The sequence below is a fragment of the Parasteatoda tepidariorum genome, chromosome 4 (assembly GCF_982258835.1).
Source record: "Parasteatoda tepidariorum strain Cologne lab strain chromosome 4, Ptep-v5.0, whole genome shotgun sequence".
Lineage (NCBI taxonomy): Eukaryota > Metazoa > Arthropoda > Arachnida > Araneae > Theridiidae > Parasteatoda > Parasteatoda tepidariorum.
Genome location: NC_141758.1, coordinates 23,341,050 through 23,368,261, shown reverse-complemented (window position 1 = coordinate 23,368,261; position 27,212 = coordinate 23,341,050). Strand labels below are relative to the sequence as shown.

The 27,212-nt window shown below is 31.4% G+C and overlaps 1 protein-coding gene across 1 annotated transcript in view; it reads left to right on the top strand.

The window, feature by feature from the left end:
• LOC107441908 (uncharacterized) overlaps positions 1–27,212 on the top strand; it is a 195,311-nt gene that overhangs the window by 133,369 nt on the left and 34,730 nt on the right. The window contains exons 53-65 of the mRNA XM_087160784.1: positions 2,026–2,148; positions 3,837–4,017; positions 5,394–5,525; positions 7,435–7,518; positions 9,732–9,928; positions 10,027–10,103; positions 11,221–11,377; positions 13,597–13,802; positions 13,879–14,023; positions 15,904–16,174; positions 17,609–17,704; positions 19,522–19,716; positions 25,922–26,067. Coding sequence (XP_087016910.1) covers positions 2,026–2,148; positions 3,837–4,017; positions 5,394–5,525; positions 7,435–7,518; positions 9,732–9,928; positions 10,027–10,103; positions 11,221–11,377; positions 13,597–13,802; positions 13,879–14,023; positions 15,904–16,174; positions 17,609–17,704; positions 19,522–19,716; positions 25,922–26,067 — 2,010 coding nt within the window. The remainder of the gene's footprint in view (positions 1–2,025; positions 2,149–3,836; positions 4,018–5,393; positions 5,526–7,434; positions 7,519–9,731; positions 9,929–10,026; positions 10,104–11,220; positions 11,378–13,596; positions 13,803–13,878; positions 14,024–15,903; positions 16,175–17,608; positions 17,705–19,521; positions 19,717–25,921; positions 26,068–27,212) is intronic.

The window sequence follows — 27,212 nt, the reverse complement described above, 5'->3', positions numbered from 1 at the left end:
TCAGTAAGTATATAAAAAAAAGTTTTTATAACTTTAAGGCAAATATTGCTATACAAGCATTCAATAACTCTTTTTTTTTTTAATAAAATTTATTTTTACAGAACAGAAGGATTTTCACATGATTTCATACTTTAATCATTCCAAAAAAGGCACATAATTTAAACAATACTATGCAGGCCTGATTACTATTACGCTTTTTGCAAAATATTTTATGGAGTGGTAGATTTTTAAAAATTCACATCATTTCAGAATTTTTGTAATTTTGCCAAAATTTTAAAGGCCTCACTACAAAAGTACCAGAACAAAGTGACGTTGCGCATGAACTTTTAAATAATTTATGTGTAGTGGCGTGGAAATTAAGTTTAACCCTTTCAATACGGCAAAAAATCAGTCCAAGTGCGCCCCATTGCCGGGATCAGTTATTTTTCCTCCAAGCGATTATTAGGTAAAATAACTTTTATGCCTAAAAGGTTGAAGGTCTTGGAGACACTTAAACGTCCTCATAACAGCGCACCATCAATAACAGTGATTTCACCAGCTTCATTGATGGGACAGCATATGTCCCACCGTAAGCCCAAAGCATCTAAACCCCGGGACAGGATATGTCCCGGCAGAATTCTAGAGTCAATAACTCATTTTTATTGACATTTTACTTAAATTTTTGATGATTATTTTAGGTAATGTTTTTTTATTAACATTTTCATGTACATTTGCGTTAACATTTTTTATTAACATATTTATTTATAAACACTTTTCGAAATTAATAGTTATAAAATAAGAACGGTAAAAAATTGAAAGTGGTAGAGGAACAATAGTATCTAAAGTCTGGGTTTCTTGAGGGTATGGTAGGGCTGGAAACAGTTCTTGCTCAGTGCTACGTTGCAAGAGGTGCACACTATTTCTAAGCGTGCCTCTTTATTCATTTTTGCGCATCATGCACATCTTCTGCGCGTTTATTCCCTCAAATGGTGGAAATGGTTTCCAACATTGAAAAGTCTCGCTGCTGCTGATGATGATGATATAGTTTTGGAGGAAGAGGGCTTTTGTTTATTGACTTCCTTGCTCGCATTTTCAAGTGTTCTTTCGTTCATACGTTGGGCAATGTAAATGAATAAGCTTTTAGGAAAGATCTTGACGAAAAAATCCCCTTCGATGGCTTCGTTGCCAATAGAGAGATTTGTTTGACCCTTGATGTAAGTAACTAATGGCATTCGTGGTACAAAGTTAGTTGGATGGGACCATGAAAATGATGGGGGATTCTGGTTCTGGAGTTCAACTTCATCATCAACCAAATCATTGCTATTGGGTGAAACGACTTCATTGTCGGTCTCCTCTTCGCTGCTTTCCTCGAATGTGGACTCTGTTTTCAATTTCAGAACATTCAATAATATAAGCGAGCTGTCTCAACTTGTCATCGGGGTAAATTCTCTTTCGACTCTTCAACAGAGGAAGGAGCCCTCAAATAAGCCTTCGAATTATTTAGAAATAGTGGTGGCTAAAAGCCTAATAAATTGAATTTATTAAAACAAAAATTAGAATTAATTCACTACCACTCGAAAATATTAATTCGCTCTCCGGAGCAAGTTGTCGCTTGCTTGATTATATCGGGAATGATTGACACGAGAAATTTACGGACTCAAAACGATGAGACGGCCTTAAAATTGTTTGGAGACCAAAGTGGGCTTTATATTCTGTCCTAGATATTTTTTAGTAACTGGGACATATGTTGTCCCAGTCGTAATATCAAAAATTTACCAGACTGGGACAGCACATGTCCCGCCCGGTGCGAAAGGGTTAAATGAAAAATAATACATTAAAACATATACATAGCTACCACTAGAATAATTTTTTACAAAAAGCGTAGAAAGTTGGCAGCCCTGCAATTGATCATGTTTACGTAATCAAAGCCAAAACATTCATACATCATTTTCCAAAAGTTATCTTATTACGCAATTTTATTTTATTTTAAAACTTTTGTATACGTTCAAAAAGATAACTATTTGCATCATTCCATTTTAATTATAGGTTACAAAACCAAGAAACCTCTACCCTGGTACTTCATGCTCCCATCTCCATCCATAAAAGATGATAAAGTATTCGAAAGTAGTTTATCGAACTCACAAAAGAAGGCCAAAAAAGCTCTGGAAGGTAAGTATTACATCTACCTTCTTCAGAATTGACTTGGTTAAATAACAAATGGTTAAAGTGAGGTATATTTTATCTACTTATTTACAACCCACTAATAATAAACCTTCCCTTAAAGTTAATCATAACTTTCCCTAAATCAATTATATATAAATTATAGAGAGTTGAGAATAGTAACTTCAATAAGAACGTCGCTTGCTCAATACTTTGCGCTAGGGCAGAAAGCATATACGATACGTATATATATATATATATATATATATATATATATATATATATATATATATATATATATATATATATATATATATATATATATATATATATATATATATATATATATATATATATATATACAGAGAGAGAGATGGGCATTTGTTATTCAGAATAATGAATAAAGAATGAAGAATAATTATTGAAAATCTGAATAATGAATAAAGATTTATTCATTAGTCAGAAATATTTTAAATAAAGAATAAATCATTCTTTATTCAGTATCCTTTATTCATTAGTCAAGAATAACTGAATAATTTCACTGATCAACAAAAATGGACACGGATTACTCTAATTGACTACGATTATGACAACTGCGTATAAAACGTTAATCCTTTTCAAGTATATTTTTATATTGTTTGAGGAAATTAACTTTTGTCTAACATAATGCATACTTTTGAGAAATGGTTACATGGCAAAAAAGCGTTTAATTTAAGTTAAAATTTTATTTAAGAATTTAAAATAAGATTATCGTGTGTTTTCAAAGACTATAAGAAATTGTGTCTTATAGATTTTAGAACAAAATTTTAAAATGAACTTAAGTAACTAAACTGTTATAAACCTACTTTTTAGCACAACTAAGTATGTTACGCTGGAGTAATTTAAAATAAAATAAAAATAAATATTCATACTTGTCTTAGTTTTATAGTTAAATTCCTAAAATAAGACGTTTAAGAGCAAACGATGTTTTGCATCTCGTTATAGACAAAGACATATTGATTGCATTTTTCGCTGGTTATTCAAAATTTTATTCAGAAAAATTAGTCATGACTAATGAGTTTATTCATCAATCATTATTCAAACATTTTTATACATTTGCATAATGAATGATGAATAATGACTAAATTTTCATATGAATAATCATTCAGAATAAATTTATTCTGAATAAATTTAGTCATGAATAAAATTTTCGTGAATGATGCCCATCACTGTATATATATACCTGGACACCGAAGGGACGAAGGAAAGTACTTTAACACGTTCACGCCGGGAAAAGTGAAAATACTGGTACGGAAAAAGAGAAAATACTGGTGGAAGAACTATTTCAATATTGGATAATGTTCGGGAGGAGTTAATCTATTCTCAACATTAACAATTCACTGTAAGGAAACTTATCATGGCGAAGAAGCAATTCAATATAAAAATTGCATCCGTTAAAAACAATTGGTCGTCATGGATTTTTATTATTCCCGGAAAAAAACTAAAAAATGAAATTTATTTGTTACCAGTTTTTACTCCGGTGCCCTACCACGATGAGACAATCTAGCGTGACCCACCGGTGGGTCACCCCGGCGTGAACGTGTTAAAGGTGGCCTAGGGCCCTCACATTTCTAGATAAGGTCCTGACTACGATTCCCTGAAAGATGTACAAACGGGGTCTTAATAAAGATTTAAGAAATTTAATTTTTCCTCTGCAGCTGGTGATCAAAAGGCTGGAGCATTAAAAAAAGTTGGAATAAGCATTGAAAATGTGCACGCTGTGTATTCTAAGAAAGGCTCCAAAGAATGGAAAGCACTATCAGGACTAAATATAGAACTGTACGAGGATCACATCACAGCTCTACTCGGACACAACGGAGCTGGAAAAACAACTACCATGTAAGATAAACTCATTTATTCTATACATTACGAAAAAGGTATACATTTGCTCTAAAATTCTCCAATATTTTCTTTTGCCAATTACACGGGGGAAAAACTTCGTGTTGCATTTATGCAAATACTTGACATAGACCACCAACGCCTCCTGTAACTGAAAGTCTCCGCACGGTCTCTTAGACGTAGTCCGATCAGACCATTAGGAAGGTAAACCAGTTTACAAAAGAGCCATTTTGTAGAAAATCTAGTAAAATTAAGAAAGTGGTAGAAAATATATCTTTAAAAATTTGTTTATTTTATGAATATGATTGGTTTGTCTTATTTACTTGTCAACCACCAAAAATTCAACTCTCAAATATATATGATAAATTTCTCCCAATTACTTTGAAAACAGAATTTGGGCTCATGTGCTCAGCTGGTTCACTTTTTGAATAGTCTGCGCAGACTACTTATAAAAAAACCGTGTGGAGGCTTTCTGTTGTAGGAAGTGATGTTTTGGCTGCCAAGCAATTTTACGCCCCTAAACTCTCCTTGAGGAATACCTTCCCTTTGACGCAGAGCGACTCTACTCGAACAAGATCACCGAGATTGCTGCCTGTGTACTTTCAGCCCTTGGGTATATTTGATCTTCCGTGAACACAACACCACCATTCCCACCACTTGATATAACATAATTCAGGGGTGCGGATTTCAAATCTAAAATTAATTTTGCTCCTTAAGCTAAAGATTTTTTTAAGACATGTTTAGTTATTTTTTTTCAAACTTTGGAAGATTAAAAACCTTACATATAGGTATAACAAGGGTTAGCGCAAAAGTTGAGAAAAACTTCTGGGGAAGTTAGTGCGTTGAGACCCGTGCCCGAAAATATCATGACAAGGGATGCATCCCTAATATGATATGTTCAGTTTTCAAATGGTATTTTAAAGTGCATTTAGTGCAAAGGATTAACTCACATCCTCTCCATAGAGCGTAAATTTGAATTTCACCCTGATTTGCCCCTCTCGGTCACTGTGGTTCTTTTTGTTAAGTGTTTCATTTTTTTTCACTCTCTTTCGGCTACTCTGGTTTTTTCTAGTTTTGTTTTAAAACTTTATTTTTCCATTTTTTGCGAGCAATTTTTCTTTTTATATTTTAAATCACTTTTTTTTCTCCTTCATTTCTAACAAGTCTTCAAAATGGGTACCTGTCTTTGAGCGCTTGAAACATGCCGACTTTTAATTCTAATTTGTATATTTTTGAAGAGAATGAACTTTTTAAGCAGTAATATCGTACCATTTCAGTTTCTTCGGATTTCTTTTTATATTTAATTTAATATTTATTATATTACAGCGTTGAAGATTTTAAAATAACCCATTATAATTTTTTGTTTTTTATTTTAGAAAATTACTCACCGGAAGAATTCCACCAACGTCTGGAAATATCAAGTTATACGATTTGGACATACCCCAACAACTACCTCTGGCTAGAAAGATGATAGGATTTTGCCCACAGAACAACACTCTCTATGACAAGTAACGTTTACATTTATTTTGAATATTTTTATTCCTCACCTCTGGCGGCAAAGATGATAAGGTTTTGCCCACAGAGTAAAACACTCTCTATGATAAGTGAAGTTTACATTTATTTTGAATTGTTTTATTCCTTACCTCAGGTTAGAACGATTATAGGGTTTTGCCCACAGAACAACACCCTCTATGACAAGTAAAGTTTAGATTTATTATGAATATATTTTATTCCTCATTTCTGGCTACAAAGATTGCAGGGTTTTGCCCACAAAACAACACTCTCTATGTTAAGTAAAGTTTACATTTATTTTGAATTGTTTTATTCGTCACCTCTGGCTACAAATATGATTGGGTTTTGCCCTCAGAACAACACTCTTTATGACAAGCAAAGTTTACATTAATATTGAATTTCTTTTTCTTCACCTCTGGCTACAAAGATTGCAGGGCTTTGGCCACAGAATAACACTCTCTATGTTAAGCAAAGTTTACATTTATTTTGAATTGTTTCATTCGTCCCCTCTGGCTACAAAGATTACAGGGTTTTGCCCACAGAACAACACTCTCTATGTTAAGTAAAGTTTACATTAATTTTGAATTGTTTTATTCGTCACCTCTGGCTACAAAGATGATTGGGTTTTGCCTCAGAACAACACTCTTTATGACAAGCAAAGTTTACATTTATTTTGAATTGTTTCATTCGTTACCTCTGGCTACAAAGATGATTGGGTTTTGCCTCAGAACAACACTCTTCATGACAAGCAAAGTTTACATTAATATTGAATTTTTTCCCTCACCTCTGGCTACAAAGATTACAGGGTTTTGCCCACAGAACAACACTCTCTATGTTAGGTAAAGTTTACATTTATTTTGAATTGTTTCATTCGTCACCTCTGGCTACAAAGATGATTGGGGTTTGCCCTCAGAACAACACTCTTTATGACAAGCAAAGTTTACATTAATGCTCATTTTTATTCTTCACCTCTGGCTACAAAGATTACGGGGTTTTGCCCACAGAACAACACTCTCTATGTTAAGTAAAGTTTACATTTATTTTGAATTGTTTCATTCGTCATCTCTGGCTACAAAGATGTTTGGGTTTTGCCCTCAGAACAACACTCTTTATCTCAAGCAAAGTTTACATTAATATTGAATTTTTTTCCCTCACCTCTGGCTACAAAGATTACAGGGTTTTGCCCACAGAACAACACTCTCTATGTTAGGTAAAGTTTACATTTATTTTGAATTGTTTCATTCGTCACCTCTGGCTACAAAGATGATTGGGCTTTGCCCACAGAACAACACTCTCTATGACAAGGAAAGTTAACATTAATTTTGAAGTTTTTGTTCCTCATCTCTGGCTCGAAATATGACAGGGTTTTGCCCACAAAACAAAACACTCTCTCTATGACAAATAAAGTTTGCATTCATTTTGATTTTTTTCTTCCTCACCGAAAAAAGATTGTTTTTAGCAATCCCGTTATTTTATTTACCCCTGTCGTACTTAAATAATGTTCCGATATATTTAATTCACATTTACTTAAAAGATACATTATTTTTAAACTATTAATAATAAGCATCTACGTTTAATTTATATAAAGCCTTGCCAATTTCTATCTTTAAAATTATTCTATTTTTAATCATCTCAACTTAGTGATTACCCGTTGTAACCTAAGTTTTCCATTTTTATCTAATAATTGTATTTCAAATTCAATAACATAATTTTTAATTACCTCACACGCCATTGCCACTAAATTTCACAACGTCGTTTGAAAGTATTGCATTTAGCTAATTTTTAAGGTTAAGGAAAACTTCTGCACTATAAATATAGGTAAATTGCTTACAAACCGATACGAGAATTTTCGCTTGTTAATCATCTTCTCGGTACACATTTAAATTTTTCTTTTTCTATTTTCAGGTTAACTGTGAAAGAGCATTTGTATTTATTTGCACATCTGAAGGGCCAACTAGATGCAGAAAGCATTGAAAAAGACGTCGAAGGGTAATAATTTGCTACAAATATTATAAAAGATAAAAAGTATAACTTATCCTAATAGATTTTTTAAAAAAATGCATTCTCACAACAGCCCATTGTGGGCCAGGAGTTTCATGTAATTTAAGGATTTGCGATTTCGTGACCAAGGGTATGATGGTAATCACTGACCACCTTTATTTCACAGACACGCTGGTACTCTTTTATCTGAAGCTGAATCTCACCAAAGATAGTACTTAAGTGTTTCATTTTGGCAGATCATTGCATTAACTACTGCGCCATCTCAGCTCTATCCAAAAAGAAATGTAAAATGAAGTTTTAAAAAAAATCACTTTCTCGTACGTAACAGATGCTAAGAAGTTTAAAATAAATCACTTCAACAAACAAAGCCGGCGTTGAAATATAAAGCATCTATATTTTTCATTCTCTCTCCCATTTATTTACTCACTAGCCGCTTAAGGCGGACAGCAAGAAAGTATGAAGTTTTAAAAAAAATCACTTCCTCGTGCGTAACAGATGTTAAGAAGTTTAAAATAAATCACTTCAACAAACAAAGCCGGCGTTGAAATATAAAGCATCTATATCTTTCATTCTCTCTCCCATTTATTTACTCACTAGCCGCTTAAGGCGGACAGCTGTCCGCCATGCTAAAGGTTTTCACAAATAAAGTTTTTTAAAACATAGCAGAAAATCTGAAGATTAGTGGACAATTACAGTGTTCCTGTCCTGCAATTTTGTCTTCATATCCAGATGAACAGCAAAAAATATATCAAAACGAAGCGTTCTATTGAGTATAGTTAAGTGCGGCGAGCTCTCTGCTTATCGCTTATAGCTCTGCGTTTCAATAGGTAAGGCTTAATTTAGGTTGGGGCTGGGTAGATAGCACAAGCACCAAGCGTTCTATTTACGTATCGAATATGTTGCCACATTTTTAATACAAAAGTTACAAAACTATTAAAAAATGCATAAACTTTTCTCCACTTTGATAAACGTAAACTAATGCGAACCTTACAATTAAATTATTAATTCCTTCGTATATTATTGGTTTAAGTTGTCGAATATTAATATTTCAATTGTAAGGTTCGCATTAGCATACATTTATAAGAGTGGAGAAAAGTATATGCATTTTTAATAGTTTTTTGAATATGGTTCTTTGAAGACGAAAAAGCATAGATTTTCTTACAAAATGACTGATAACTAAAAAACTAATCCAAATTTTTGAAAAAGAAAAAAAATACTTCTTCATGATGTCAAAACACAATTATGTGCCGAGTTTCGTGCCTGGGCGAGGCTTCTGAGGCGGTATATTGTGATTACAGGCAGACAGACAAACAGACACACACACAGCCGCGTTTATTATTATGTATAGATTTACTCCTCCCCAAGTATAAAATGGCACTTGATTTGAATTTGAATATTATAAAATAAATCATTTTATAGTAAATTTGTGTTTGATTTGAAGTTTTCTGTGGGAAGAAATTTTTATGAATTGCCTATGGCAAAGAATTTTGAAATTTAGCTAATATTATTGATATTTGGCTAATTTACTGGCTAATAATTTGAAGATCTTAGCTTGGGCCTTTGCTTTACCATATTAAAGAATTTGATTCTGGTTTAAGTTAGCATTTAAGGAACAGAAAGTAATGAGTACGTGACACCTCAAAAACTAATCTTCAGCATCTATGAAATGGTCATATACGCTAAACTTAACCTTTAATCTCCCAGACTCTTATTTTACATCTATGAGAAGAGTGCCTTTCGGAAAAATGTAGTAGCAGGTTTGTATACCTGCTACCACACTAAATTATATGGCTTGTCCACGATTAGTCTATGACAGGCAGCCCAATACAGTTCAGAAACACAAATAAAATTATTAAAATTATTTGCAGCATTCTCAGCTACTACGTCAGTAAGTCCAAGACAGCAATTCATATGATCAGTGCTCATGTCAGAATCTGTCACGCAGAATGGTCCACCAATCCAATTAAAAATTCTTTTGTTATGTTTTTTTCCCATGGTGCTCAAACCACTTTTTACCTGTTTGTCTTGCACCTGCTTGTAGACACTTAGGAAAGTTCTAATTTATGAAACAGAAATTACAGAAAGTTTGCATTTCTGTTGCTTTATTTGTGCTCCATTTACGTTGCTTTGCTTTATTCATACATTGCGCAAAGCATGCCCAGTTCTAATTTAAACTCATAGAATATATTTATACTCTTCAGCATGGTGAGGAATTTGAATCTGGTTGACAAGCAACATGAATGCAGCGAAAAACTGTCTGGCGGACAACGAAGGAGACTGTGTGTGGGCATAGCCTTTATTGGTGGATCAAAAATAATCATCTTAGACGAACCCACAAGCAGTGTTGATCCTGTGGCGCGTAGAAGCATCTGGGATCTCATATTAAAGTATAAAAAAGGTACTTAGTTCCTGACAAAAAAAAATTTCTCTTATAACTTCATGTAAAACACTTGATTTTTAAACGCATGTTTGTACTTTTTTAATATTTATTTGCAGGAAGAACTATTTTATTCACAACACATCACCTTGATGAAGCGGATATATTAAGTGATAGAGTGGCAATACTACACAAAGTAATTATTTCAGCAAATCTTATTTAGTTTTTTTTTTTTTTTTTTTTTTTTGAAAAAAATCTAATCAGCCTATTACCGCTCCACAACTCTCTTTTAAATGTTCTTTATCCAAAACAGAATTCGTTTAACCATACCAAGCAGTAAAATTAACTCCAAAGCTAAATTTTCAACTGCAAGTCGTGGTGGCTCAGGGGATAGAGAGAGCACTCGTCTCCCAAGGAGATGACCTGGGTTCAAACCAAGCGATGTCTTGGCGATGCGAATTCCGCACACGGCTCTCACCGACCACAGTGCTGACGTAATATATCCTCAGTGATAGACGGATCATGGATTAGAGTTTCCAGCCAGGCTAACGTGGCAGGTTTTCGTAGTTTTCCGCTCTAAATGCGGGTTAGTTCCATTAAAACGCCCTCCATGGCCAAATTTCTTTCAAAAGCCAAATTTCTCCCAATACTTGATCCAGGAGTTCCCTTCTCTTCTGGATTGGGTTCAAAATTACAACCCTACGGAGTTAAACATTAGTAGTCATAAATCCAAAATATTGGGTCGACTGTTCAACGACGGTTATTAAATAAAATAAAAAACTGTTACAAACGAAACTCTTAATTTTCTCCAATAAATAAGGCATTGTTTGAAGTTTTATTGTTTTAAAATCCTAAACACATTTATTGCGATACTTAGTCATAAAAAATGAAGTTTTTAGAACTGTTACCAATGAACGTCATTAGTCTTTTACATTATTGAAGATTATTTTATTTATCCGTTTAAAATACGAAACCAAATGTAGATTTTTTTTTAATTATTTATTTTACTTTTTTTTTTCTTTAGAGTCGCGACGATTACATTCATTTAAAATTGAAATGCAAATATTCTTAGAAATAAAAATTACACTTCAAAAATTCATCCGATCATTAGATCAAAAATTATTCAGGGCAGACCGTTTTTTTTTTCGCGCACTGTACGTAAATTGTTATATTAGTGTATTTTATAGAAATTCTCTAATATTTTACGAAAATATTTCATAAAAACATTAATTGAATTATAAAAAAAATTAATGATAAAAGCATTGAAAATTTTTCAACATTAAAAATAAATATTTAACATATGTCTATGATAGGGCCGTATGTTGTGCAGTGATTCCCCATTGCAACTGAAAGTTCGTTTTGGAAGCGGTTATCGTCTCAGCCTTTTTCCTGGATCGGAAAAGCTGGAGCGAGATGATCGAGATTCTGGTCGTGCTTCATCTCTCACTGGAACAGAAGATCTCATCAATGGTGAGTTACAAAAGCTGCAAGTAGTTGATCTATGAAATAACAAATAATAGACCGTTAAAATGAAAAATAGACAATTTCAAAGTTATTTTATAAATTAATTGATCATGAATAGCTAAAATATCTCGAAAAATACATTCTATCCCTAATGCGGATGATTAATAATTGATTAATAATAAGGAAAAGCAGATGATATAATTTATTATTGCTCAAACTAATGGCTACGTTTAAAAGCAACGCAATAAAGCGTGCACACATGTTGTTCCGATATCAATGGAGAACTAGTTAAAATAATCGTTTTAAATCGTCTGCCAACTCTTGTGAATATAATAACTGCAACTCTGGCTGGTTGCTAGGCAACCAAACGACTTTTTCTTGTTATTAATATTTTGTTTAACGCCTGTGTATGTCAGTGGAAATAAAAGAATACAGTCGCTGTAAAAGCTAACACACGTCATTGCAAAGCAACTATAAGCTGTTTAAAACTTACTAAATGCAGCTAGAACCGCTTTAAAGAACTTTCCAAAGACGTATTTCATATTTTAATGATCAAGTACTCGTTATTCTATAAAATACCTAGTTAAATCGTAAAATTCATAATTTTATGTACTTTAACTGACCTGTCTAGTTATTTCATGAAATACCTAGTTATTCTATGAAATAACAGATTTCACACTTTAACGGTAAAATGCATATGTTGAAGAACAATTGGAAAATCTGGCTCTTTGCAAATTGCCGTCATCATTTTGCAATATGCCTTCAAAGCACACTTCAATAAACTTAACAAATAACGCCAACAGTTTTGTAAAGCTATAGATTTTCCATTTAGCCAACTACATTACATATGTAATTTTGTACTAGCTTATTGTCTAATTTGTAGTGAAGGAATTAAAAGTTTTGCTCTGAAAATAATCTATTTATAGGATAAAAATCATAGGTGCCACTCTTCAGTCATGAGAACTGAAATCATCAGTCTTGAGAAAAGATCAGTGGACTGATTTTTCGTCCTCCAATAAATATTTATTGTAAATGAGTTTTTTTTAAAATTTAGTCTTTATTTACAAACACACTTTTCCTTTTTATTTAAAAAAATTTAACAATTATTTAATGTTAAAATAAATAAAAACAAATTTATGAAGAAAAAAAAATACTTTTTTTTTTCAAAATTTTTGCAAAATGATCAAGCAATGATGTTACTCCACAATGAAAGTTTGCGATTGACTGAATTTTAACATCTACTTGTTCAAACAAATTAATTGATGAATTACTGTTAAATTTGAATCTGCTTGAGTTCGTATTTTTTTCCTTATCTCTTTAAAATATTTGGCAAAGTTTTTTAAAATATCAAATTTATAGATCTAGGGCAAAATATTACTACTACAATTACTTAGTTTTCGTAACTACTATTATGAAAATTGAACTCAGTGGCGCGACAGCCCATAGAGGGCCAAAGCCTACTGTGCTCATCTCAGTTTCCTTGACCTCGAACCCAGGACTTGTGGCACGAGAATGTGAAGCACTACCACTCGACCACCGGGTTTCTATTTATGAGGAGGAAGTATAAAATAAGTAGAAATATGAATGGTTAGTGGTGTAATTAAGCAATTGGTATAAAAAGTAAACTTTTTTCTGTTGTAAAAAACTAAATTGATAAAATGAAGAAAAAAATATACATTTTTTAGAAAAAATAATCAACTATTGGTATATAAGATTTGAGCCATTCCCATGGAAAGTGAGCTATAAATTTCGAAAAATTTCTTCTAAACAGCGCTGTGTTAATTGGTCAAAAAAAAGTTTAATCTTGAAAAAAAAATTTAGTGGCTCGCATGTAAAAATGCATCTACAAATATTTTTTCCCCAATGCAAACCCGATCAACACTCGCCATTCAAGTATCAGTAGGGCAGATTTGTTAATCACTCTTTCAAGAGCATATTAGGTGGGGCAACGGGGCTCCCACAATAAGGAGAGATAGTAGAGCGAATGAAAGAACATACATGCCTTGTCCGGGATTCAAACCCAGGACCTTTCTCATGTAAGGTCAGCTCCTTGATCACTACACACTGCGTCTGGAGACAAGTCTACCAGAATTCATTTTATATCAAGTGGGAGCAAAATATCACCTATGTGTTTTACTTATTATTTATGTATATGTATTTTACTTAATAATATAAATTTTTTATTTGTTTGAAATTACCTGAGGTTAATATTATAACATATTCAGTGGACAGCGATGGTATAATGGAATTCATCCAAGGTTATGTCCCTGATGCAACACTTCTGGAGAATGATGATAGTCATTTAGTAGTGAGCCTGCCCGCTGAGCCTTTGACCACCAAACCCCTTTCAGAATTCTTTGCCCACCTTCAGAAATGTCTTCATTTGTGGGGATTCAACAGTTGCTCCTTGTCCAGTGCGACACTCGAAGAAGTAGGTGTCATCAAATTTCATACATCTTTTAATACATTCCATTTCCATTTTTATTCTAATTTATCTTTTACCGCAGGTGTTCCTGACGTTATGTCGTTTGGAAGATGCTAAAGTTGCTCACAGTTCAGATAAATATCATGATACATCACCCTTTCGTGTACAGAAAGCGAGTGAATCGATTTTCTTCAAAGGCAATGAAAATAATAATCCCAAAAACAAACGTGAGTTTTCGTTCAGTTTTTATAAAATCTTTTTAATTGTTAAGGTAATATTAGGGTTGTAATTTGTCCGGGAACGAGAAAATAATGATTATAAACCCCTTTCCTTACTAGCTTGTTTCGGGAAGAAATAATATATTCGTGACTACTACCATCACCTCCTATATCAGAGAGCCCCCACACGATTTTTTATAAGTAGTCCTCTCAGACTATTCAAAAAGTGAACCGGTTGTGCGCATGAACCCAAGTTCTATTTTAAAAGTAATTGAGAGAAATTTATCATGTATATTTGAGAGTTGTATCGGTAGTGGTATACAAGTAAGAAGAGAAATCAATCGTATTCATAAATTAAGCAAATTTTTACAGATATATTTGCTACCACTTTCTTATTTTCATTTGATTTTGCATTAAAGGGCCTTTTCGTAAGCTGGTTTACCTTGATAGTGGTCTGATCGGACTTCCTACAAAAAACCGTGTGGAGGCTTTCAGTTGTAGGAGGCGTTGCTACTAGTCATTAATAACAGCAAACTCATGTTTTCGAGTATAATAGGTTATAACCAAGAAAAAGCATGGTAAAGACCTATTTGAAAATTAGCAGAAAAAGTTTTACTTGGTAAGAAAGCCCTGAAAAGATTTCATGAAAATCTTAAAACGACGATGTCATCTCGACTTAACGCACAATTCCTTTATTTTATTTTGTATGAAGGGTTGAACAGCTGACCCATTTTTTAGTTTGTGACTAACAATTTTCAACTACGTAGCCTCTTATTCTTGATTGAAAATATTGATAATACAGGGGGACACATTTTTTGTTGCATTTATGCAAATGTATGAACTTACCTGATTCGGTAGTGGGGATATCAATTCTGAAGCTAGTTTTGGTCAGAAAGCTATAAATTTTCTTAGGAATGATATTTTTAGTTTAGTATATTCTTCATCTGAATCTAGAAGTTTATAAAGAACGTATATGTTTATATGCATGTAATACATAAGACAAAAAACATATGACCTTAACACATGGCATAATAAACTGAAATATATTTTCATCTTCTTCCTACCACTCCTTATGTAGCAGAGAAGGGGGGACACTTAGTATTCACTCGAATAAATTTTAAAAAATCCTGCATAGGACTATATCATTGAATCGCATAAAAACTGTAGCTTGTATAGAGAAACCGATTTCAGATTGAAATCAGCGTGGCGAAAACAAAGATTAGTTCGAAAATCTCATATAACAGAACACAAAATATAATCTGTTTCCCAGTACTGTAACACGACGTATTATCTTTGATCCGATGCTTATTTTTCGAGATATCTGACCAGTTTCATAATTTTCAAACATTCATGCAACCGGCAGTACATTTACAGGTACTTTAGTTCTGTAACAGTGAGCTGGAGAAAAAAGAATAAGTATGAAAAATCTTTATTCGAATTCTACAAGATAAAAGCTAATAACAAAACACTTAAGTAACCCAATTTTTTTTTTAAAAAAAACCATCTTTATAATAATAAAAATTTCACGTGTGGGTGAAGAACAAAGTGGTAGATAATAAATAAAACTCAGCTTTTACGCAATTAACCTTTAAAAACTATTAGAACCAGTAACTCAATAGTTAAACGTAACTAGTAACTCGGTTTTTTTTTTTCTTGATATTTATCTTAAAAGCGTAACATGCGTGTTTAATTTGACATAAATCATGCCGTTGATATTAAATTACACTTAAATCGCAAGATGACCACTACTAAGTATAAATACCCTACTACTTTTTCCATAAAAGTAATTTTTACATGACAACAAAATTTTGCGTTTTCGCAACAGTTATTCTGAATAAGTTACTGACACGTTACATTACCTGAAGTAATTATTATTTTTTCATTTACAGCCGTTGCGATTGAAATGACTGATTCAAACTACACAGAAAGTTCTTATTTCTGTTTAAAATACAACCAGATGTGGGCTCTTCTCAGGAAACGCTATTGGCACACTAAAAAGAATTGGAAAGCTCTCTTATCCAGCATCGTGATGCCTTGTGTCTTTATTGCCTTGGCCATGGGATTAGCTGTAGGCAGACCTCAAAAGCCTCCGGATCCTTCCATTCAGCTTAATCCTGAACTTTATTCCACTAAAGATCATAAGACTGTGTCATTTTACTCGTAAGTATTTATTATAGAATACAATTTATTTAGTTTTTTATAATCCAATAGTGGCCAGTCACGAAAAATGGCACATTTATGAAAATACCTAAATTGCTAGTTCATCTTTCTTTCCTTGCCTACCCTTTAATGGCCCATTTATTTATAGTGAAGGTAAATTAAAGTATTTTTGGAATTGAAATTGATATAAGAATAGTAATTGATGTAAGAAAAAAAACTCATTTAGTTAATAAAAAAATCTAAATTTCGATGCCATTTTTTTTTGTTGGTAAGAATATTTACCACGACCTATTCGGAACTTGTTGACTTTTATTTTTCGTTATTACCACTTGGTTATTACTACTTAAAAGAAGCGGTGTCTATAGCATCCTACAACAAATTTTTTTTTTATACGCGTTGGTAAACTTTTTTAAAATCAAGCTCTGACAATAAGCAACAAAACTTGTCGACTTTAAAAGTACTAAGAAAAGGCACTCGTGAGCCTTTTAGGAGGACAATTTTTTAGAATTCTAAAATTTCATTTGAAGGATATTTTTCATTTGGTGTTATAATTTAATTAGTAGTAAGAATTTTAAGTGAACAAAATTCTGAGGGTCCCTGACAACTGGAGTTGAACTCCTGTTTAGGATAAGAAGTGTTATAGCCAGTTGGAGTGTTGCATCAGTTGCGTTGTGGACAAAATAAATTACAAAATTTAAAACTTTGAAAAGATCCTTTCAAGCTGCTATCTGTTTCTAACTGCCGAATATTTGGACGATATTAATTTTTATTTGTTTTAAACTTATATGTTCGATTTATTTGTGTTGACAAAATTGGATAAAATTCTTTATTGTGTTTGTTTTGATTTAGAACTGATTAAACATTTATATAAACCAGATTGAACAATGCATAAAAAATAAGTTTTTGTCAACTTAAAGGAAACTTTCAGCTAGTATTTTACAACATACATCTGGGCATAACAAGTTACTTTTGAAACAGTACGATTTTATGTCTGGCGCAACATATTTGTTACCTAATCCTATGTCAGATCAAAACAAAACAATTAATCGGGGGGAATGAATTTTCGACCATGTCATTAAATTGCTATTTTTGCTTACATTTTTTAATAGTAGTTAAAAAGAAGCATGTTAATTTCATAACCGATAAGATTCTGACACAGACACGTAGAAACGAGGCAAAATGACAATAAACGCAACAGTTAGTTTAACTGTACTGAAAAGGTTGTAAGTTACTGATTTTTTGGATCGTTTTTTTAAAACTGATATTGCAAGCAATGAATTTAGTCACTATATAGATTAAATTTAAGCATCACATAAAACAAAATTATGAAATATGAAAATATGAACATAAATATGAAAATAAATATGAATATTGAGGTTTTGTAAACATTAAAAGCAATGTCTAAATGTCTAATAAATGGCTTTTTTCTTACAGATGGGGCGAACCAACACCGTTTCTCGGTAGTACATTGCTTCATACGTTGCGAACCAACTATTCTGGTGCTGAAATCTGCAATAGGGAACTTGAAAAGTATAAGATATTATAATTTCAATTTTTCTCACTTAACCAATACATAACAGCCAACCTTATTTTACATCTTTAAGCAAAGCTGCCAATTGTTACGCTTTTTGCAAAATGTTTTATAGAGTGGTAGACAATTAAAAATTAAAGCTTTCGGCATTTTAGATAACTTCTTAACCCTTTAAAACCCTCACTCAAATGGAGTTTCATATAGCCCTTTGAATCATTTACATGTAGTTGATACTAAAATAACTTTAAACCGAATTTAAAAAGCAAAGAATAATACATCAAAACATAAACTTAGCTACCACTACCTTAGAAGAAATTTTTCAAAAAACTGTTGAAAGTTGGCAGTCTTGCCTTTTAGTATGTTTTCTTAACGTGGTGAAAGATTAAATCATTTACTACTTACCAAAATTTGTTAAACTCACCCAGTAAAACGATACAATACTCTTTGAGGCCATCATCAGTCAGTAAAACATGGTACATCAACACTCTGATATTTAAAATTTATAAATCTTAATATTTAGTAGCCATATTATTTTATGATTGTTAATTATTATATAAAAAAATTTGTATTTTACACAATGACATCTTTTGTGCTTTCCGAAAAATTATTTCGCAATAGATAGTGAAGGAATAATTAAAATGCAATGGTATACCAGAGATGTCAACTGCTCCGGACACGCCGAAATAATTAAAAAAAAACGGTAATTAACTGCAAAGTAAATTTTGCAAATGTTTGACAATTTTTGCTTACTTTTTGAAAGGCATAGCTCAACCTAAGTATAATGAAGTGGCGAATAATATAAGCCTACGAATTATTTAGAAATAGAGGTGGATAAAAATCTACTAAATTGAATTTATTAAACCAATAATCACAATTGATAAACTACCACTTTAAAATATATATTTTCTGTCCGGAGCAAGTTGTCATCTCTGGTATACCTGCAAGTGATGTAATATGGGTATCTCGATCCTGATTGATTGTTGAAGCGTGGTATTTGTTTACGTTAGCAACTGTTCTTTCCATTCTATTTCGAGTAAGCCAAGTCCGTCAAGAATCAATTATATTAAATGGTACATTCTACATTCTTACACAAAGATTAATTGACGATTATTTCAATTCTTTCATTATATATTTTTTACCTAATACAAAGACAGGCACAAAATCATGTAGAGCATATACAAAATAATTATGCATCGAAGTTGCCAGGTACAAAAAAGAGAAATATATTTCTGTTACAATAAAATACATAAACAAATAATAAATCTGAAATTTTTTGCGTATTTCTCCTTTTCTCTAAAAACTTTTAAGCGAATCGAAATTTTCTGTACACAATTACACATTTTTTTCTCCAAAATTATTTCGATGAAAAAAATAATTTCTAGTATAAGACGTAGACGAGACTGAATCATATATTAAGTTTTATACCTTAACAATTAGATATCTGTTGCACATTAGTTGTTTAATACATAGGTGCACATTAAAGTTATTGTAGCCCGAATTCTTTAATATGCAATTAAATATCTTTAAAAATCTACTTCTTATTTTTATTTGTAATTCAATACTTTTGTTTTGTACAACTTGGTAAAAATCCGACAGTAATATTTAATGTTCCTTCAAACATAAAAGAGTTCTACATAAAATTTTGTTAAAGTTGCGACCCGCCATTTGATGTGTGTTTTTAATTGTGGCCCCCGGCCTCATGTAAGTTGGAAACCCCTGATATAGATCAAACATATTTCACTGTACCACATGATGGTTAAGTTTCTAAATCAAGTATTTTTCAGTTTTGTCTTATTAAAAATCATTGACTTTTCAGCTGCCAATATTCAAAAGCGGAGTCTTTTCTGATGAAAGATACGTCACCCAAATGCTTATGTGAACGCGAATGCCCAGCCAATGTAGTTGCACCAACCTATTCCTTCTCTACAAGAGACCAAATAGTGTTCAACTTGTCTGATATTGATATACCTCAATACATCCTCGACTCCTTCCTTCAGTTCAATGAAAGAAGGTAAATTACTTTTTTTATGAGCCACACTAAAATTGATAAAATGTCTTCACCACAACAGAGTCAATGACACAAAAACAATTTAAACGTTCTTTTACGTGCCAGTTTTAAATATAAATGTACTTCTTTGTATTTATTTATTTATTTTGGAAAGGTATTAAAGGTTCTACAACATCTAGTAAACGCTAAAATAGTCTTATTCTGTGAATAATCTTAAATTGGATTCGAAATCTTGTCTTCGAAAAATAATAAAATTAATTCAATAATTTTGAAACTTCATTTCCCGAATGAACTAAAAAGAGCTAGATCTACACCTCCTACGACAGATAGCCTCCACACCGGCTTTTATAAGTAGTCTGCGCAGATTATCTAAAATACGAACCAGTTGTGAGCATGAAGCCAAATTTTATTTTTAAAATAATTGGGTATAATATAAAAAAACACAACTACTTCCACTTAGTAGGAATAACATTTACCATGACGCAATGCTAAATTCTATACCACTATCCACATAAATCAATTATTAATCAAAAATCGAATATCAATTACTTTTCTTTATAATGCAATAAAATCTGGCGAGCAGCTATTTAAACGATCAAACACTTCGTTTGTTTATTTGTGGCTTGAAGTTAGGCTCGCAGAAAATGCCGTTCATGGGTTAAATTTAGTAGGAATAACACAACCTGTGACGTAGGCTATAGTATACCCAATTAAGAGAAATATATCATATATATAGTTCGTTCACCAGGAGTTGGCACTTGGCTCCGCCTTCATCACGTGGTATCGGATGATATTATTTCGCTATTTTGGGAAGAAGGATGTGAACAAGGCTGCTATTTGGTGATCGTATGACAAAAATATTTATTTCGCAATCTTCATGTGCATATTTTGAGCATGTGCATTTTATTTCATAAACTTGTTGATATTTATCACCTTTTGTTGAATAGTTTGTTCTTTTTGAGACATTTTGTCGGAAAAAAGTTTTTAATTATAAATTAGCTAAAATAACGAAAGGTATAATGGCTGATGATAAAGCGAAGTAAGTGACTGAAAAAGAATTCACTGTTTGTGTTTGGCCATCACCTTCTACATCAGAAAACCTCCATACGGTTTCTTATAAGTTGTCTGCGCAGAATATTTAAAAAGTGAACAGTTTGAGCGCATGAAACCAAATTCTATTTTAAAAGTGACTGAGAGCAATTTGTCATATATATTTGAGAATTGAATGTGTAGTGGTAGACAAGTAAATAAGACAAACTAATCATATTAAAAAATTAAACAAATTTTTAGACATCCTCTTACTCCCCCGCGCTGAAATGAGCTCTACGTCCGAGGAGGTGGTGCCAAGTGCCAACTCCTGGTGAACGAACTATATTTGAGAAGTGAATCCGTAGTGCTAGACAAGTGAATAAGACAAACCAATCATATTCATAAATTAAACAAATTTTTAGACATATACTTACTACCGCTTTCTAATTTTTGATAGATTTTCGATTGAACGGTTCTTTCGTAAGCTGGTTTACCTTTATAGTGGTCTGACCAGACTACCTATAAGAAACCGTGAGGAGGCTTTCAGTTATAGGAGGCCACTGAATTCACTGGATCTTATTTTAATTTTAGCTAATAGTTTGGATTTTTATTTCCCTAAACTCATTGCAAAAATCCTCCATTACTCTGAGCTCGTTGCAGGCAGTGTAAAACAAATCAAGTTCAGTAAAAAAAATTCTGATAAAAGTTTAAATCATTCATTAAAGCTAATTATGTTTTGAAATTGAAAATGTGTCTAGAAAAATTTAGTAAATTGTCAATAAAAAAATAAGACATTTTTAAAAATGTTAATAACATGTCATCTGGGTATGATAAAAGTTGATTTTTTTTTTCGTATTCCTTGTAGCTACATTATTAAATATACAATTTGTTTCACAGATTAAGCTATTTGAATATTTAAATGAAATAAGAAAGAAATCGAAATATTTAATGTAAAATAATTATTTCTATTAATACACATTAAAAAATGTAATGATATTAAATAATTTAATAAAGTTTATTTATATAACAAAATATAAGAGCTTTTTATCTGTGCAATTTTAAACAATGATTAAAAAATACATTCAAAATATTCTTTTTTTTTTAAAAAAAAGGAACATTTGGTAGAATACGACAACCTGTTGTTTAAAGATCTTTATTAGCATAGATGAAGATTTTATGTCAATAAACTGCAATTAGCAATAAAATATTTTTATAGTATTAATACTGCTTTTCCTTTTGAACTTTTTTATAATTTTACAATTAAATTATAAATTATGTAATGAAATTATATGATACATTATTTATATCGATGGAAAAGGTATTGAGAAAAACATAAAAGCATTTCGATTATCGAATATAAAGACTTCCTGGGCATTATTTATTTCAAAAAATAATTATAAATATTTAATTAAACTAGTCAATTCAAGAAAAATTATTTAAAAATGAGTCTGTATTTTCTTACAAATGGAAAAGAATATTACCATCTGCGTTATTGTATCAATAGCTAAAATATGTATAAAAATATATATTCTGTTTTGCACTCGAATAAAAACATAGAGCTTATAATATTTCTTGAAATATCCCTGTTTATGCATAAAAAATATTCTTATTAACCCTATCGTTATGAGAACCGTATTTAGCCGGCATCCGCTCGACGACATATGTCTACAAACGTCTGCTTTAGCAAGCATCCACGCGATGATCTGTGTGTACAAACGCCTGTTTCAGCCGGCATCCCATATGACGACCTGTGTGTACGAGCGTCTGCTTTAGCCAGCATCCACGCGATGATCGGTGAGTGCAAGCGTCTGCTTTAGCCAGCATCCACGCGATGATCTGTGATGCTGCCTTAAACGTCTGTTTTAGGCAGCATCCACGCGATGATCTGTGTGTACAAACGCCTGTTTCAGCCGGCATCCCATATGACGACCTGTGTGTACGAGCGTCTGCTTTAGCCAGCATCCACGCGATGATCTGTGAGTGCAAACGCCTGCCTTAGCCAGCATCCACGCGATGATCTGTGAATACGAACGCTTGTTTTGGGCAGCATCCACGCGATGATCTGTGTGTAAGAGAGCCATATTTAGCTGATGCCAGCATGATATTGTTTGATTACCATTTAATTCCACTAAAAGTGTTGCGCTTAATATGTTTCGTAAGTCGATTGCATTTTTATTTATAATAGAAATAACCATGATGGCTATGGGGATATAACGCTCGCCTACCAAATAGGTGACTCGGATTTGAATCCCAGTCATGGTTAGTCCATACGAATTCCACACCCGACTCGCACTGACCACAGAAATAGCGTAAAATGTCCTTTGTGGTAGACGACGGATCATGGCTAGAGTCCCTTTAACGTCAGGCTAACTATGAGATATTTTTGTGACTTTCCTCACCATCTAAAGCAAATGTGAGTTAGTTCCTCCAAAAAGTCTTCCAAGAAGGCTAATTTTTCCCAACGCGTGATCCAGGTGTTCCCTTGTCTTCTGGATAGGGTTCAAAATTATAAGGCTACAATTCAAAATTGGGTCGGCTGTTCAACGACGGTTACAAAATAAATAATACTTGCAAAATTTCCAAATATATTGTTATCATACCTGCCAACTTTTACGCATTTGGCGTAAAATTTTATTTTTATATTTAAAGTGGTAATAAATATATACTATCTTCTTCTTTTATAAACTAAATTTTTAAATGATTTTGATCACCACTATTCTTAAAAAATGAAGCATATATATTAATATGTGTTACTATCATGGTAGGCAGCTTGAGCTCTTTCAAATTTAACGTATTTTTTTGCTTAAAATTGAAATTTTTATTCCATTTTAATACCACTGGGAAAAATCATAATGGAAGGGATTACAAGTTGGCAGGTATGTGTTATGCAGCACCTATATAAGAAGATTTGATAATATGACCATTACTAAAATTTGCATAAAAGAAATGAACGTTTCGGAATTTACATATGTTTCAGAACATATTCTGGATATTCAGAAATGATTAAAAACTAAATATTAAAAAAAAAATTGTCATAGAAAATACTCGTATTAATATTTTAAAGTATTGATATTATAATCAAGAATAGAAAGAATAAATCGTGATTTTAAATTATCAAAAGTAGGATTATCAAACAGAGATTTATTTGCATACTTGGAATTCTAACAACACAAACGAACCATTGCATGTAAACATTCATAGAATTCTATAAGTAAACAACATGATTGCATTATTTCTATTTCTCAAGGTATGTATGTAAAAAAAAACTAAACTACGTTATCGCTAGGAAATATTTTTTCTCAAAGTGTTGCAAGTTGGCTTTTCTGTTTATATTAAGATTATTAAAAATTATTTTTTAAAAAAGTATAAGTAAGTACCACTATTTTAACAAAAAATATATTAATATAAAATTTAAAAAACCTTCATGTATAAATTGATTTCTTGTCTAATTAAACATACTTAATCAAGTAGCAATCATTCAAATAAAGTGGTAGCTACAAATTATTTATAGTAGTTCAAGTGATGAATATACGCCTAGCTTTACTTTAACCCCTTAAACGTTCTAACAAGGGAGAAAGTTAAAGGCAAATTTGCGTATGCCCGTTTTTCATTCGGATGATTTTGAATCTCGCGGTATTTAATTTCTAATGCCCGTTCTATTAAAAGATGTTAGGCTGGATTATAATTAAATTTATTTACCACGGATGGCATTACTATGCAGCATTTTTGTTGAGTAAACCATGTGGTGCATTTTGATGATAAGCTATTTGATATATATTTACTTAATTTATTGATTATTAATTGGCGTATTGATTTAATTTAATATTTCAAAACTCAAAATTAACATCTAATCAAATTGTTTAAACTTTGTTTGTACAGTAATTTTTTTTATCTAACTTTTATGCCTATCCCAGTTACCTAGTCATCTGAAATTGCAAAAAAATAACTTACACCATATATATTTTATTTGTGAAAAAAAAAAAAAGAAACTCGATAATTTTTACCAGTTTTTCCAAACAAAAACTCGTGGTTTAAGACTTTAAGAGGTTAAATGAATGGATCCTATTTGTCAAAAAAGAAGACAAAAGTGGTAGCTTAAGTGTTTTATTACTAGAATTTATTTTGTAGACACAAGAATGTTCAGTTGACCATAATGTGCTAAATATTAGATCCAGGGGTGAAAGCGAGACGGAAAAGAGGATAAGCTGGTAGTAAAACCATTTCAGTTATAGCTAGTTTTAGGGAGGAGTTTACTTATTCTTTTTTTAAATTTTTCAACAATCTCTACTTTATCTTGGAAAAGAAGCAGTTTTATATATATGCCAGAATTATAAAAGAAATCTTGATAGTTACAGATATTTCATTTTTTTCGAAAAAAATGCTGGAATGAAATGTTTTACGTACCAGGTTTTTCTCTTTTCCGTCTTGCTATATAAGAGCTTTCTCCCATGATTAGATCTACCTAAAAATTCTGTTAAGTTTTAATACCAACCTTTTTAAAGTTATCTTAACAATTAGATATCTGTTGCACATTAATTGTTTAATACGTAGGTGCACATTAAAGTTATTGTAGCCCGGATTTTTCAACATGCAATTAAATATTTTTAAGAATCTACTTCGTATTTTAATTTGCAATTCAATACTTTTGTTTTGTACAACTTGGTAAAAATCTGACAGTAATATTTAATGTTAATTTAAACGTAAAAGAGTCCTACATAAAATTTTGATAAAGTTGCGGCCTGCCATTTGATTTGTGTTTTTAATTGTGACCCGGCCTCATGTTAGTCGGAAACCTCTGAACTAGAGTATATGTCAAACAATAATTTCTTTTCATTAAAAAGGGTTATATTTATTATTATTATAATTTTTGTATTATTATTATAATTTATGCGTTATTATTATAATTTATGCGTTATTATTATAATTTATGTGTTATTATTATGATTTATATGTATTGTTATTATTATAATTTAGGTATTATCATTATTGTACTTTGTGTATTATTATATTAAATTAAGTATTATTAATATTATTATAATTTATGTAATATTATTATTATTATATATGTATTATTATTATTATTATATATATATTATTATTATTATTATTTACTTATTACTGTTGTCATCAAAAACGAAACTAAAATGGCCGTTAACTTTTCATGTTATTTTTGCTTTAGATATGGCGGATGGACAATAGAAGAGAGTAATTCTGATGAAGATGTAATAAAAACTTGGTTTGAAAATAGTGGTTATCACGCTGCACCTTCTTATTTAAACACGATTAACAACGCTATTTTGAAAGGAAGAACAGGATACGATTTTGGTATGTCGACATTTATATTTATTTTTTACTCAATTCATTTCATACATGCAACATGTTGACGATAAAACCCGAAAAAAGGACATGTTCCTAAAAAAAGGACATGTTCCCAAAACACTGAGCAAAATAAAAATTAAAAATAAATACCGCCCTCAATAATTTCAGTTCTTAAGTTGGATTTTCAGTTCTTTATCATTCAAAGGGCTGACCTCAAATATTCTAATTAATTAGTGATAACTATGAGTTAAGTTAAGAAGTTAGACACGATAACGTACTTTTGGCTGTAAAATTTTGTGGACGTAATCTAGAAAATATGCCCTCAATAGTTTACACGCATCGTTATATGCTAATTAATAGCTAGCATTTGCTAATTAGCATATTTGAGGTCTTCTTTTTGGAATCATTATTATAGGCAGTGAATTCGTGAAAATACAAAACTGCAAAAGTTGTTCAAGGTGATGTATTTTATTTTCAGCACTGTGCTAAAACTGATTGAGCTTGAGTTTGCATGAAACGTACAAGTAAACTGTTGTTATTTAAAATCCCGAAAGTAAATGTATAAGAAGAGAAAATAAGTTTATTAAAACTTAGATATGTGTATGATTTGTTTCGTCAAAATCACTGTGAAACAAATACGCTAAATTGGAAATGAAATGATAAGGCTTAAAATGTACTACAACTTTAAATATTTTAGAAAAATGTCTCGTTAAAATGGCGAGAAGCAGAGCTATCATATTTTCCGGTTGAGATATAATTTCTTTTTTGTACTTAAATTGATAGCGAAATTTATGATTTAGTATTTAATTCTTGTTTTAATAAAATTGATTTAAAATTATATTATATTATCGAATTTCATCATACATATATTAGGTCTTTTACTACCATTCGAGGAAACATTCCTCAAAACTTATATATGTAAGCAAGTTATAATAAAGCTGATTTCTAAGGAAGGAATTTAAAAACATCATACAACGTAAGATTTATTTAAGGGAAAGGAATTAAAAAACCATCCACTTGAGCTTTAGGTTTGAATATTTGCTTTTGTCAACACTAACACGAATTTTGATCATACTTTAAAAAATTTTTACACAAATTTATTCTATTGAACATGTTAAATAAATAGAACATACATTTCTCTTTTTTTACTT